At 41.0% G+C, this 14,363-nt stretch overlaps 1 protein-coding gene across 2 annotated transcripts in view; it reads left to right on the forward strand.

The window, feature by feature from the left end:
• LOC146324996 (cadherin-4-like) overlaps nt 1-14,363 on the forward strand; it is a 311,937-nt gene that overhangs the window by 276,402 nt on the left and 21,172 nt on the right. For both annotated transcript variants that reach the window (XM_084720702.1, XM_084720701.1), the window contains 2 exons: nt 6,087-6,272; nt 11,140-11,396. In XM_084720702.1, coding sequence (XP_084576828.1) covers nt 6,087-6,272; nt 11,140-11,396 — 443 coding nt within the window. The remainder of the gene's footprint in view (nt 1-6,086; nt 6,273-11,139; nt 11,397-14,363) is intronic.

Below are 14,363 nucleotides of genomic sequence, written 5' to 3' on the forward strand. Positions count from 1 at the left end.
GGCGGTAAGCATGTGTCAGCCACAGAGCTCATCAGAGAGCTGCTACATCACACACAGCAGGAAATGTACAAAGAGAGGGCAGAGGAAGAAAAAAAAATTACACACAAAGGAGATGGTGAGCAAAAAGAGAACAAAGAGAGGAGAGGAGTTGACGAGTGGACCACCACGTACACTCCAAGACGGAAAAATGAAGAGAGGGAAAAAAGTGATGAGAGAATGATGGGGAGAGGAGGAAGAATGAAGGATTATTTGGTCACGGGAGCTATTTTCTACAGCAGCAGTGATAAAGCATAGACATGCCCCGTTGTAAATCAGAGGCCTTTCCTGACTCGGCATCCCACTCTGATTTAAGATTCTCTGCTGATGGCGGTGTATTGATGATAGTGGCCGGTAATAGATTCATATTCTCTAACTGTATTCCACCGTGTTTAAGTGCATTTCCATCATCGCCACAGAGGGAAGTTAATACGATCATGGATATTGATGATAAACTTTAGTGGAGGTTTTGGAGCCACGATGAGCGGAGCACTTTTACCCACTCCCTTCATAAATCACCCATTTTAGTGGCGGGATAACATAAAAGCCATTTTGTTGAGAATGCAGGGCATTATGCAAATATTTAGTGTTTGCAATAAACCCCATAGATCTTTCAACGTGTCCCAGAAATATAAAGTTTGGGGAATTTGTCTTTAATGTTGATGATTAATATTTCATCACGCCTATCAGAGGCTGCCCTATTTTTCAAGGCGGCAAAGGGTGGTGTATGTGTACGAATGTGAAGGCTTTCGGTGCAAATTCAGGGCTGCATCCATGCTTTACATTATTTCTGTGATGCAGATAGATGAGATAAAATGAAAAAAGTTTCTTTACCCATACAGTATCTCACATGTTATAGGATACTTTGTTGTTGTGTGTAGAGAGACCTACAATCATGCATCTCTGTGCAGGATTTACTGCAGTGCCTCCTTTGGCCTCTTTCCTCTACTATCCTCACAAAGTTCCTATGATGAAGTTCCCTGTCACTTCTCCTCTCCTCCCCTCGCCTCCTTTAGTCTTTCCCAGCTGCCAAAATAGTGACAGAAGGATGAGGGTGTGGGCAAGAGGTGTTTTGTCAAGTGCTGTGAGAAAGCCAACTGCAAACTGTGCCAATCACAATCAAGGAGCTGCCTCCTCCTTCCCTTCAGTCCAGCAGTCTGCGATACGGTCTCACAGAAAGAAAAACTACCTGATCAGACAAAATCTGAGCCTCCACTTAAAAACACCACAACCATACAACAATTCAAAGTCACAAAAAAGCTCCACTGCAGTATACAACCTGAACCAACAAGAGAATGAGTCAGAGTCAAGGCAGAATCCAGTTATTAAATCATTAGGAGAGTGAAAGAAAGAGAACAACCTCAAAGTTTTTCCAAGAGATTGAAATGCACAAATCACAAATGCTCAGAATCCATTATTGACATCAACGCTGCCACACATAAAATCTCTTTCATAGAAATAAAAGCTGGAGTCTTAAAGATGTAGAACAACCATTAAAATGAACTGAATATAACAGACTTTGGAAGACCTCTCGGATTGAAAGAGAAAATCTCCTTATGCTCTCACAGAGTACAAAAGCTATCTCCATGAAAGTGTTCATTTCAGCTGCATTCCACAATCATTTTTGGTTTGCTTAGTTGTAAAGCTAGAGAAAGTAATGTCAGAAGCATATTTTGTTGTATTTGAAATTATCTTTTCATTCTGACAGAAATCAATAAATCTGACTGAAAAAAACAAGAGAATGGCTGTTGCACGCCTGCAGTAAGCCCCATCCAGCCATTTCTTTGGATGCCCTACCTGCCTGTTTATCTAGGTATCTATCGAGCACACTGTCTGTGCAACCATTGCACATGACCTTTAATCTTCCACAGGTCTCGGCAGATATGTTGCTAAAGCTATAGCGAGCTAGTCAAGCAAGAATGGCAGTAGGTATGGTTGTGGCCATGTTCCAGGGTGAGATCATAAATGCCATCTAATTAGTATGCAAAATATCACAATGTGATTGGTTGTATACTTGGTTGATTCGTACTTCCCATTTCCTGTGACAATCACAGGATATTTTTAGATGATGGCTGAGGTAAAATAAACTTGACTTTACATCAGAAACAAACTCCAGTCCTCTATGTGAAAGTTCTGTTTGACCAATACATCCACCCTGTCGTCCTAAAGCTGGTATTATGCTTCTGTATCCATGACTTTGAATTCGTCTTCTGGGTTCAGTGTGACATAAATGTCATCATCAGAGAGTGTATGAGTAGGCTTTGTGCAGATGCCCACGAACACCAATTTGTTGTGACGGCCCTTCTCATCCACCAACTTGTCCATGCAGCCACTGCTGATCTATTATGCATGTGTGGAGCGTGGACTCTTAAATGGATTTCTCCAACTTTACCAACCCTGGCTTTGAGTTCAAGCATATTCATTCCTGCCAGCATTCACAATTTTCATGGGAGACTCCCTTTTTTTCATTACCCTCTCCCAGTTTTCTCCAGGGATCTTTCGCACTTCTCCCCATATATGACAAATTTTCACCTTCACACCTTTTTTTCCCTTTTGGTATCACAACCTGCTTCTGACACAGGATGGGTGCATAAGCCTTATGACTGTAAAACTCCGCTGTTTCTACCTGGACAACAATACAGCCACACCTAATGTTGTTTCCTGGCACACATGCAAGGTGGAAGAGAGCTGCTGGCACCTTCATCCTTCTCAATGAATGAATGAGGAAGAAATACTGAAACAAATTCCAGATGTCCTGGAAAGAATTCTCATTTTAAAGGAAAGGTGCATACATTTTGTAAAATCCGTTGCTAAAAATGAACATATAAATGAAAGAAAACTAATGAATATTTGTTTATGTCAGGGATTAGCGCAAATTGAGACCAGAGAGGCAAATTATTCTGAATTCTTTCCTGAGAATTAAAACTATAAATTAGAAGTATTACAAAAAATGCTGTTGCAGTTTACACATTGTTTTTTTCATTCTTTAAAAGTCACAAGAATTCAGTTCTCTGAAACTTATTTTTTTCTGGGGGAGGACCCTCAGATGCCCTGCTTTGGTTTCAAAATCCTCCCTAAATCCCTATTTCTGAGGTTTTATGAGGTTGCCAAGTGTGAGGATATTCTGAACACGCCACCATTGCAATCTAAAATCACAGATGACATTTAGCTTCGGTGATTGGAGTGTACTTACTGCAAGTTATTTGGGACTCATAGTTGACGTCCTGTCCCACTTAAAGTTGGTATTTACACAGTCTTGTAAATCTCACCGTTTTTTGCAGTGAACTGTCTGGAATTCATTTGCTAAGTGATTGTGCTGATGATATGGAGTTTTATGTGAAGGGAATTCAAACATTGCCATGCTATGTAAGATTGCCTATGGGAAAAACAGATAAGAGTTTTATTACTCGAGCTCTGGGTACCCCTCCCGCTCCCCCATCCTATAAAGACATAATGAGAAAAGAAATCTTAAACTGTGGTATTGATAATAAGAGCGGCAGTGGACCCTTCAAAGTCTTTCATCAGATCTGGTTAACTCTTGCCCTCACTTGTTACTGTGTGCTGAGAAAGAAGATGCTCAAGGGCCCTCAGGAGCTCAAGAGCCATCTATGAAGTTTTATTTTATTGAATTGGCATTGGGGAGTCCCTGAACCAAACCACAGCAATAAACCACTCAAGCGCACACATGCACACACACACACACACACACACACACACACACACTGACACAAACATACGACAGCCTGCCTACTTATCCAATGCAGGCAGTGCATCAGGACCACCCGGACTTGTCTGTTGTCTTAAGAATGTCATTGAGTCTCTGAACAGCTCTCCTGACGCAGCCCCCTAATCTGCCCGCTGCTGTCGGCTGTTTGCTGGGTGATGCGAGGGTTGCCAGGCAGGGTATTATGGTCTGTTGGAGTGTTTGGTCTGGGGCTTTGCTCTTTGATATCCTACACTCACATAAGCGGCTCAGTAGCTCTTCCACGCCTGTTACTCATGGTGACATGGTGACTGTATGGTGCTACATGCCTGTTGCCTCAAGATGAGCTGAAGACACGCCAGCGTGCTCACCTTCTGACCCCACGTGATTGGTTAAGAACTGACTGGTTGCTCGCGGAGGTGGGGCTGCAGTCAACTTGTGTCTTTTTTTCAGGGTAGCGGTGCAGCCGTTGCTGTTGTTGGTTCGTCTTTGTGGGCTTTATCCCCTGAGCCTGTACGGCTTTGATCAATCCCCACCATAACAGACACATGACAGACAGCGGCTCACTCCTCATCAGGCTTATCAGGACAAAGCACATGTGTTTGTACAGCACGGGGACAACTAAAAGCCACTCGTATACACTCAAACAGCTGTTTTAACCCTCCCCACTGCTGGCTCCTTTCTGCTCAGCCAGTCTTTCCTCCTTTGTCACTCCAGCTTTCAAAGGAGTGAAATATTATTGCTCATCAAAGATGGGCACTTGGAATGCAGAAAAAAGCAGAAAACATTGAAACTGGAACAATGCCCCTGTGTGCACGTGCTTACTGGTGTGCAACTGTCTTTACTGCTTGTTTACTACTCAGCTGTGGTAAAAGCAAGATCATTAAACTTACTCTACCTGAAAACCTGAAAGGAGGACTAGCTCTATAAAGAAAAATGGAAAGAGGAGATAGGCACTCAGTGGCTTTTTGTTGAAACTGCCACACTCAAATGGTTCAATGAATCCCAGTCAAAATAGAGATACCATAACGCAGGTTACTCTCTGTGTTTACAGTATTTTCTATGTTTACAGTTTTTTTTATGATTGCTTAAGCACGATTTTAAAAACAAGGCTAATTTCTAAAAACTCTACTGATCCAGTGACATGCGACTAAGCTCAATCTAAAACACTTTTAACATTTTAACTTTTCTGATTATCTTTTTGTAGAGATACTGTTGGAGTAGAATGCATGAATATATTGACCAAATTACTGTGCTAAATGCTACAGTATGATCCAAATAGCTATTTCCCTCCCCAAGATAAAATTGGTCATTGCATTCATGCATTTCCCAAGGTTGCATTTTGTTGCCTTTTGAATTGAAAATCAGAACATATTCTAAATAGAATATAGTATATTACATTTTTTACAATTACTTGCACAGTAAAAATTAAAAATATCACACAGTTAGTGAAACCCGACACACTCAAGAAGCAAAACCTCTGCCCAGATCTGCACAACTATAAGCACATTCTCAGCATCACACTTTTTTGCAAAACATTAAACACTGTGTTTTTCAAATCACTAAGCACTCAGTACACTTCACTTCTTTGCCCTTTCAAAGCGCAGCCTTTCAAAATACCACACAATTCAAACATGACTGTCAGGTGTACAGATACTCAGGTGCTTTATTGTAAACTCACCAATCAGACATGAGAACTATAAAAAGGCGACAGGTGAGTGTACCGGTCTTCGACACAAATGGAGGATAAAGCAACATTGGTTGACCATGTTGTAAACTGTGGGTTGACAATGACAGAGGCTGGACAGAAGAGCTCAGCCCAACCTCAGCAGATGATTTGGACCTTCCGACATGAGCACACATTGTGAAGTGTGTTTAATGATTTGAAAAACACTGTTTGTGGTGTTTTGCAAAAAAAATGTGAGGCTGAGAATGTGATTATAATTGCATAGATCTGGGCTGAGGTTTTGCTTCTTGAGTGTCAGGTTTCACTAACTGTGTTATTTTTACTCTAGTGCGTAAGCTATTGTAAAAAAAAAAACTGTACTGTAGACTTGATTGTTTCTGATTAAACTGTTTCCAGGCTGTGGGTGAAACAAGAGCACAGGGACAGCTTCCTCTGTTTAACTTGATCCACTTCAGTGTCTACTTCTGCAGTAGGACAGCTGGACTACCAGTGTGGCAGATCACTTCTTACATATTACATCATATCACTCTGACAATCTTAACCATTTGATTTGATTTGATGCAGTGTTGTTTCACATTAAAATGAAATCTTTCCATCACTCATATTAAAGTATTTTAAAGTACTGGATCACAAGGTAACATTTTACTGGTCTTTCTGCAGTTTTCTGGTGAGGTCCCAGAGAACCGCGTGGATGTTGTGGTGGCCAATCTGACAGTGATAGATGCTGACCAACCACACTCGCCAAACTGGAACGCCATCTACAGGATCATCAGTGGAGACCCTTCTGGACATTTCACCATCCGCACCGACCCTGTCAGCAACGATGGCATGGTTACCGTAGTGAAGGTAATAATCAATCTGTCAGCTTCTGGACATGTAGAGCACTGATTCCCTCACAAGCCTCCTGTGACCTGGGGCCTTCTTGAATTAGGCCTATATCTCAGCATTTCACTCATTTCTGTGAGGAAAACTAAATGAAATTGCTATTTTTAAAGTTTAGATGATGATCTAAGATATAAACTTGAAAAATATTTGTGTTGCTCTGTGCTAGTTGCTCTGTACTGTTACAGTTATACATCAAATATAATATGACATAGCCAGAAAATACGGCACTTAGACAGTGGCTGTCAATTTACTAAAAGAAACAAAAGGTGTTCCTTAAGGAAAAAGGTTAGGAACCACTGTTATAGAGGTCAGTGTGGAAGAAAGAGTTTCATCTCTTTTTCTGTGCTGACTGTTGGATCCCCTCTGGATTTAAGCACAAGCAACAATAATAGACCACAGAGTTAAATGGGGACAGGCTGGGGTCTTTGCCTTTCATATGCCCCTTTATGTCCAACTGAGAGATTGGACGCCACTGCGCCCTTCAGAAACAGCTCATACACTCACACGCAGACTTAAACACAATGGCTTGTGAGACCACTGTAGCAAATTAGGTATTGATTTCTCAATTACAAAGGCAATGTTTTTTATACACTCATAATGTTCTGGCTGCTGTGGTAAATGACAGCAACAACAAAGCCATGTCTTGTAACAACCTGCTATGTTAGTGTATAACCTCTCAAACGGCGGCTGTCCAGGGGGTTTTTAACCCATTAGGGGGAAACTACAGGACATGGACTACACAAAAAACAAGGGGCTTACATTCTATTAATTTTCTGGTAAGTGAGAAAGTAAGGCAAGTCAACTCTAGACGCACCAAAAGTTCACACCCAGGTGTGCTGAATGATGAATCCCAGTTGATCATAAATTTGAGTGCGTGATTAATTGTTATTTATTTGCATAGGCAACACACCCTAAATACCATAGGACAGGTATTACGCCATGTGCAAACACTCTCGCACTGGCCCAAGAATTAAAGATACCACCAAAAAAGGCTGTAAGAGGAAGAACTTTAACAGGAGTGAAATCGACATATCGTGATCCTATAAATGCTAAAGTCAGCAGAGGGATGGACCATAACTGAAATGAGCGAGTAAAGGCATTAAAAATAAGTCTCAGAGTTCAATAAATGTAGTTTTATTATGACTTTTTAATGAAATGTTTGGTGGTAAATGAAAAGAAATTAAAAGCTTTTTGCCTTTCTTTAACGACTGATCAGAGCTTGAAAGAAAAGCTTTATACTTCTTTTTATGCTTTTATTTAAAATATTTAACAAACAGTATTATTTATTAAATTAAGTTATATTTTTGACTTGTCTGATAACTTTCTATCACATTATATCAGTTTATTGGCTCCAAAGATGTCTTCAAATTACTCGTTTAGTCCGACCAACAGTCTAAGACCTCTGAACTATTGAACATAAGATGATGCAAAAGCAGCAAACATGTGAAGCAGCTCATAGATGTGGGAAGACTTATGAAATATGATGCCATTAACTGTTAACAGTTTTAACTTAAATATAATAATAGTTACATATTTTATTATTTGTGTTTTGGTTGTGTTACACAAACAATTGGTGGACTGTGAGGATTTTTGTTTTTAGGAAGAATGATCTAATATTTTCTCTTTCTCTAATGGCTTCAAATAAAATAAGAACAAATTTTGGAAATGAACAAAAATAAGAGAACATTTGTTCTGAAATGGCTTTTTTATGAGGCCCAATCCATGACATTCAGCTTCTATTATGCGTGTGTGTGTGTGTGTAAAGTGTGTAGATGTGTTTCCTGTTGAATGACCTTTAGCATTCATATTCCTGTGTTCATCCATGAGCGTCTCATTGTAAATGTGCTCACCATGTCACATGTGTTTTGTAGAAACAACTTGTTTATTTGCGTGACCCCGAGGACCCAGAGGTTTTCTTCTCTCCTGCAAATCACATCTCATATCCTACAATAATGTTTAAAAAATAGCAATAACATCTCCGTGTAATTCCCACAGCACCCTGAGCAATGAGCATTGGCATTTTGCTTCTCTTCATTATCTCTAGATGACTGCCTTTTATAATCCATTCCATTCACTCCCTGATGTAAAATTCAGCAGGCAGCCGGGTAGCCGTAAGCTTCCGCAGAGACCCATGGGAGGTTATCAGGAAATCATAAAATAAGAGACAGGACACCCCCGGGGAACGAACGAGAAATAGACTGTCTCAACAAGTAAACAGAGGGGCTTCAGCTCGCTCCGATGAAGCCAAGAAGCCATGAGAAGGCGATACTATGATGTTCCTATTTTTACCACGTCGAATCACATCGACACCCAGGTATATGCAGCAAGCTCCCACATGGGACTTGGGCCCCTCTGTAAACAAGGGCTGAGGTCTTAACCAGAACATGTCACACATTTACACTCCTCTCTGGGGAGTTTATGAGACGCGTTCTCATTTTGCCGCACGGTAATGGAGCCAGTAGACAAACAAGCACGCATAAAAACACACAAACAGAGCCGCTGTGTTCGAATGAGTCATTAAGATATGTAAATCACGGCTTATGATAAACACAGAAGATGACAGTGGAAGTGGAGAGTAGGAGAGAAGCGAGGCGAAGACAGATTTTTGAGATTGAGACACACCGTAGAGTATAGATCACAGAGAGCAAGGTGGGGGGTGAAGGGGGGGGATGGCAGAGGTGAGAAGACGAGGAGGGGGTGGGAAGTTGGAGTCCGGCGGAACAAATTAAGTAAAAGGGAAACAGTGGAACGAGTGAAGCGATACAGAGGAGATGTAAGATGTGATGGCTCATGGGCAAAGGATGGAAGCCGTGTTATTGACCTCTCACCCCTCTGGCTTCCCTCAGGGTGTGTGTGTCTGAGTGCACGTATGTGTGTGTTTTAGTTAGCCTACAGCTATACTCCAGACCTCCCTGTGCTCTGAATACCACTGGCTGCAGATCAAAGAGCCTTGAGCGTGGTTTCCCTGCAAATAGGCTCCCAGTGCACCCTGGGGTCACACACGAATACACACCCATGTGCTTACATTTACTCATATCTACGTGCACGCACACATACATGCGCTGCAACACCAGCTAACACACACAAACACTCCACTCCGGTGCCCTTGTCAACCAAGCTGCCTGATTAAGAATGCTTTTTTATATCAGGGCTGTGCCGCCACACGTCCACTCCAAACACTCAGGCAATGCAACATACAGATGTGTTCAAAATCATTAACATCAGCATCAAACACCGCAGACAAGCCTTGTGGCGGCAATCATCATCCGCCTATTTAGAAATGTGCCAGCAGCACCTACAAGCAGCATATTTGTTCTCTTTTTTTATTTCCTTGCTTGTTGTTGTTGTCATTTGAACCTGATCGTGTAGTCTTCATTAGGAGAGCACAGAACTGTCACTCTGGTTTAGGCTCAGCCAGTAAAACCCCCTGTAGAGTACACACATACACACACACACAGACACACACACCCCTACACTCACTCAAAAGGCAGAGCCATGACAGCACCCTATGAATAGTATAAGCCCTGCTGCCTCTGATTGTGTGTGCGCGTGTGTGTGTGTTGGTTAGTTGTTTAGCGAGAATATGGGTCCAATTCATCAGGGGACCACTTGACACGACATCTGTTCATTTATCATGTCCTTTATCATCAACAGCGTTGATGTTCAACACATACTCCCCAGCCACCGGCAGAAAGAGAAATGTTGACAGGGCTTTTAACACTATAATCAGCATAATATTTATAGTACACTCGCTATGCTTGACATGGCTTGCTCATAAAAAGTAATAATGATAATAATACTACTTATAAAAGTAATAATGACGGACCACACAAGATAGGAAAAGGCTTTATATTCTATTTCCCTTGCCTGTAAGTCTTCTTTTTTATGTAATAATGATAACTGGCCTATTATTTCAACTGAAAAAAGCAAGAGAGTATTATATATCTAGGAGAACATAATAAAACCAGTCCTGAACAAAGATAACACTGCAATAAACACCATATAAATATGGTTTATGGTTCAGGGGCTGTTATTCACTTCTGTGATGTTCTTAGGATTTAACTTAGTGGTAAGTGTAATATGATACAAAACAAACTTCTTTTTCTCAGTTTAAGTCTCATTTAAACAATTCTAGCACCACATTAGTATTCGAGAAACATTCATTTATAAAGCACAAACCATTTTGTGAGAAAACCAAACAAAACATACATTACTTTTCTAATCAGATAAATTCTTAATGGCAATTAATCATTTAATTATTAATCATTAATATTCCAAACCAAAATATACAGGGTGCTTAAACGTACTACAAGGAGGTTTTAATCGGTCATGAAACAGTCTCAGTTTAATACTTAATCAATACTTTAATGCCTCTATTTGACCTGTACATAAGAAAATGAGACCATCAGCAAGAGGAGCAGATATTTCTATGCAGTTCTTCTTAATGCCAGCCACAGGATCAGAGTCTCCTTGATATCAGATGTAACAAGTCTGTGTTTACATCTTACAATGAGTGGTATAGTATGTTCACCAGTTAAAAAGAAGCAAGAGGAGTTCTTCATTTAGACAGTTTTGTTTTTGACATTATATTTTGTTGTTATTATCATGGAAACGCAACCACTGTTGTCCACAGAGGGCTCCAACATCAATATATGTATATATGAAAGTGGCTTTAATATAATTCCTCATGCTGGATTTCATTATCTACAAACTCTCTTTCACTGTTCACTTAAGAGAATGACTGTGTTTTATAATGTGTGAACTACTTAAAAATTCAGTTGAACTTTCTCCTCTCATACACTGTTGTGAACGTCCTTCCTTTCTTCAGCCGGTAGACTTCGAGATGAACCGTGCCTTCATGCTGACGGTGGTGGTGTCCAACCAGGCCCACCTTGCCAGCGGTATCCAGTCCTCACTCCAGTCCACAGCCGGGGTCACCATATCTGTGCAGGACATCAACGAACCCCCGTACTTCCCCACAAACCCCAAACACATCCGCTTCGAGGAGGGTGTCCCTGCTGGCACCAGCCTGACGACCTTCTCTGCCTCGGATCCCGACCGGCTGCAGATGCAGCAGACAATCAGGTACTGAGCGAATTTCAATAGATCAGACTAGAGAATGAGAATCTTAATTGGCCTAATTCTGACATTTTTATAGCATGTCATTAGTTAATTTCCTTCTGGTACAAAATCATTAAGATCTGATTAGATAGGTTCTATCACATACGTTCTGTCTCGAGACCCACAAAAGTATTGTTTAGCTGTAGTGGAAGTATGGGCCTGGCAGAAACTCCTCCATATGCACTAACAGAAGGCTAAAAAGCCTCTTGGATAGGTTCCATGTCAGTAGTTAGGGGTTAAAGTTCAACAAGGGTGGTATATTTTGGCAGCCCCCATCTCTCAAAGTCTTACTGCACGAAGTTTATGAGCCAGAGGAGAACTCTGAGTAAGGAGGGTAAGGTTAATAGGGAGCAATAGCCTCTGGGGTAATCAGAAGTGCATGCATTCTGTAGGTTGCATGAGCACATACATGCAGGTGCACACACACACACACACACACACACACACACACACGCACACACACAAACAGTAAGAGAGAGGGAGGGAGGGAGAACAGGAGCGATAGAAGGAGGGGGGAGAATAAAGAGAACAGCTGGCTCGAGCCCAAACGCCTGACACAGCATTATGTCCACCTGCAGTGTTCTTTCTCTGCGCTAAGCCTCTCTGGATTTTAAATGTAAACCAACCTTTAAATGACCAGCAGACCTTTCCTCAGTCCCGCTGTCAACCTGACAGTAGCAGTGACTGCATTATGGCCCTTTCAAATGTAAAGGTAATCTATTAAGTACACTGTGTATTGATGTTTTGCAAAGAGAAACGCTTCAGATTAGGATCACGTGTGTTTCCACTCTAGAATTTCTTTATAGGTTACAGTGAGTGTACTGGTCAGGGCTGGTATTGATACTAGGGATGCACCCAAATCCAAATACCAAATATCCAAATGATTCAAGAAAACACAAATAGTACAAAGATAGAAAGACATTTCTTTCTGAAGTTGCTCATTATTATTCAGGAATAGTCAGCTCCATTATTACTTTGACACAGTTAAAAATGGTTGCATCTGCCCTAATCAATCACTGATTCAGTGCGCCAAGATTCCCAAAATCATTTTGATGTACTTGTATATCTTTACTGTTTAGTTTCTATTTCCACTGCAAAAAAAAAAAAAAACGTTTTTCCGTTCCTGATTTTTCAGTGTCCTCCACTTAAAAGGAAGATGGTGGGACTCATAACATTTAGTTTAGTTAAAAATAAAGAGAGAGGGAGACAAATGAAAAATACAGTATGAAGATGTAGAAATGCATTTCATAATTCATTACGTGCCAATATTAAATCAGCTTGATGCTTGAGGCACAACAATTGTATTACCACTGAATATGAGGTTAGAAAATACAATATTTGACTGATTTAAAGTGATGCTCAGTATAAAGCAAACCCACTTCTGGTCTTCTGTCCAAATACAAATACAGATACAGATACATCTATTGGTTGAACGACACAGATACGAATAACAGCATCTCTGTGCACCTCTACTTGATACCTGTAAAGTTTAACTGAAATAACCTAGTAAGTAGCATCAAAACTTCTCCTCAAATGATCCCCGTGTTTGATCCTTTTTGGACTCAGGTAAAGAAAAAAGACCTTACCTCACCTAACCTTAACCCTGTTTTATGTTGAAAGTTTTTTCTCTGAGCCTGTCACCACAAGCGTTCTTCGATTTAATGCCTCGTGTGATTCACCAGCTACCACAGCAGCTACAACCCATACAGTCTGTGGAATGGTGAAGTCGAGTGTGGTATACTTGATAAGTTGGACGTTCAGTATGCTGAGATGCCACCAAAACGTTCAAAAGTATGGCTACACTACACACCTGTGGTATCTGATGATAATAAATGCATAAAATGCAGAAGGATTATTTCAGGAACACTTCCACTGCTTTCTAACATGCAGCTTGCCAGCAAATTCAGGTGGATAGGGGGCAAAAAGCACACCTCCTATTTCTCCCTCTGCAGATTAGTAAGTTCAGCGTCATTCATTCTTAATTAACGTAATTTTCTTTAGTCAGCCTTGTTTCTATATAATTGCAGGACAATTTACGTAATTGCTCATAACTCCCAACAGCTCCCTGTTTTTCTTCAAAACTTGGGTGCTGTGCATCATGTAAAAGGTTCCAGTTTCAACCTTGTTAATTAATTAGTCTCTCATTGTCCCTGCTGACTTGCTGACAGAAAGACAGAAAGGGGCGATCATTTTTTTCAAACGAGTGATACGTTGCTTCGCCTGTTCCCTGATGTACAGAGCAGGTTAGGATATCCTCACTGGGACAAACTGAAATGATCAGACGTTGGCTTTTCCCCCGTGCATAGATTCCAGTTAGAGAGCAGTGTGATGGGTATCGAATGAAGTTAGACAAAAAATAAGTTATCAAATGAAGTACTCTATTGGTGTTGGTATCACTTTGAGGATACTGGAAATTGTACTGGTATCATAATTTTTTACCCACCCTATATATTTGTGTAATTCTCCACTGCCTTCCAACCCTCACACTCCAGCAGCCCCCTCCTTCTCATTTTCTCTGGGGAAAAGATCTAAACAAATTTCCCAGCTAATTTCACAGCAAATGAGAGTAAATTGGGTGTACATTATAATTTAGGAAGACGCCAAAGTCACCAGCTGGGTTCTATCTCTCTCTCTCTCTCTCCGCCTTCTGTGTGTGTGTGTCTCGGTCTCGCTCATCCTCTCTCCCTGGTGAATTCACTTTGACCTCTTTGGTTTCGTCTCTGCTTCTCTATGACCTATGCAAGGCTGCAGTACTTTACATCTTAGAATTAAGTTAGCACACTGCGGTCTGTCACGGTCTCCTTAACACAAACACACACCGTCTCTCCCTCCTCTGCTCTCACCACGTGAAGAAGCAGGACTGTAGAGATGGCAAATCCACTGCCACATTCATTTGGATCCATCTGGATAGGATCACTATCAATCTCCCCG

Source organism: Lutjanus erythropterus, chromosome 6 (assembly GCF_056507025.1).
Source record: "Lutjanus erythropterus isolate fLutEry1 chromosome 6, fLutEry1.hap2, whole genome shotgun sequence".
NCBI classification, from domain to species: domain Eukaryota; kingdom Metazoa; phylum Chordata; class Actinopteri; order Lutjaniformes; family Lutjanidae; genus Lutjanus; species Lutjanus erythropterus.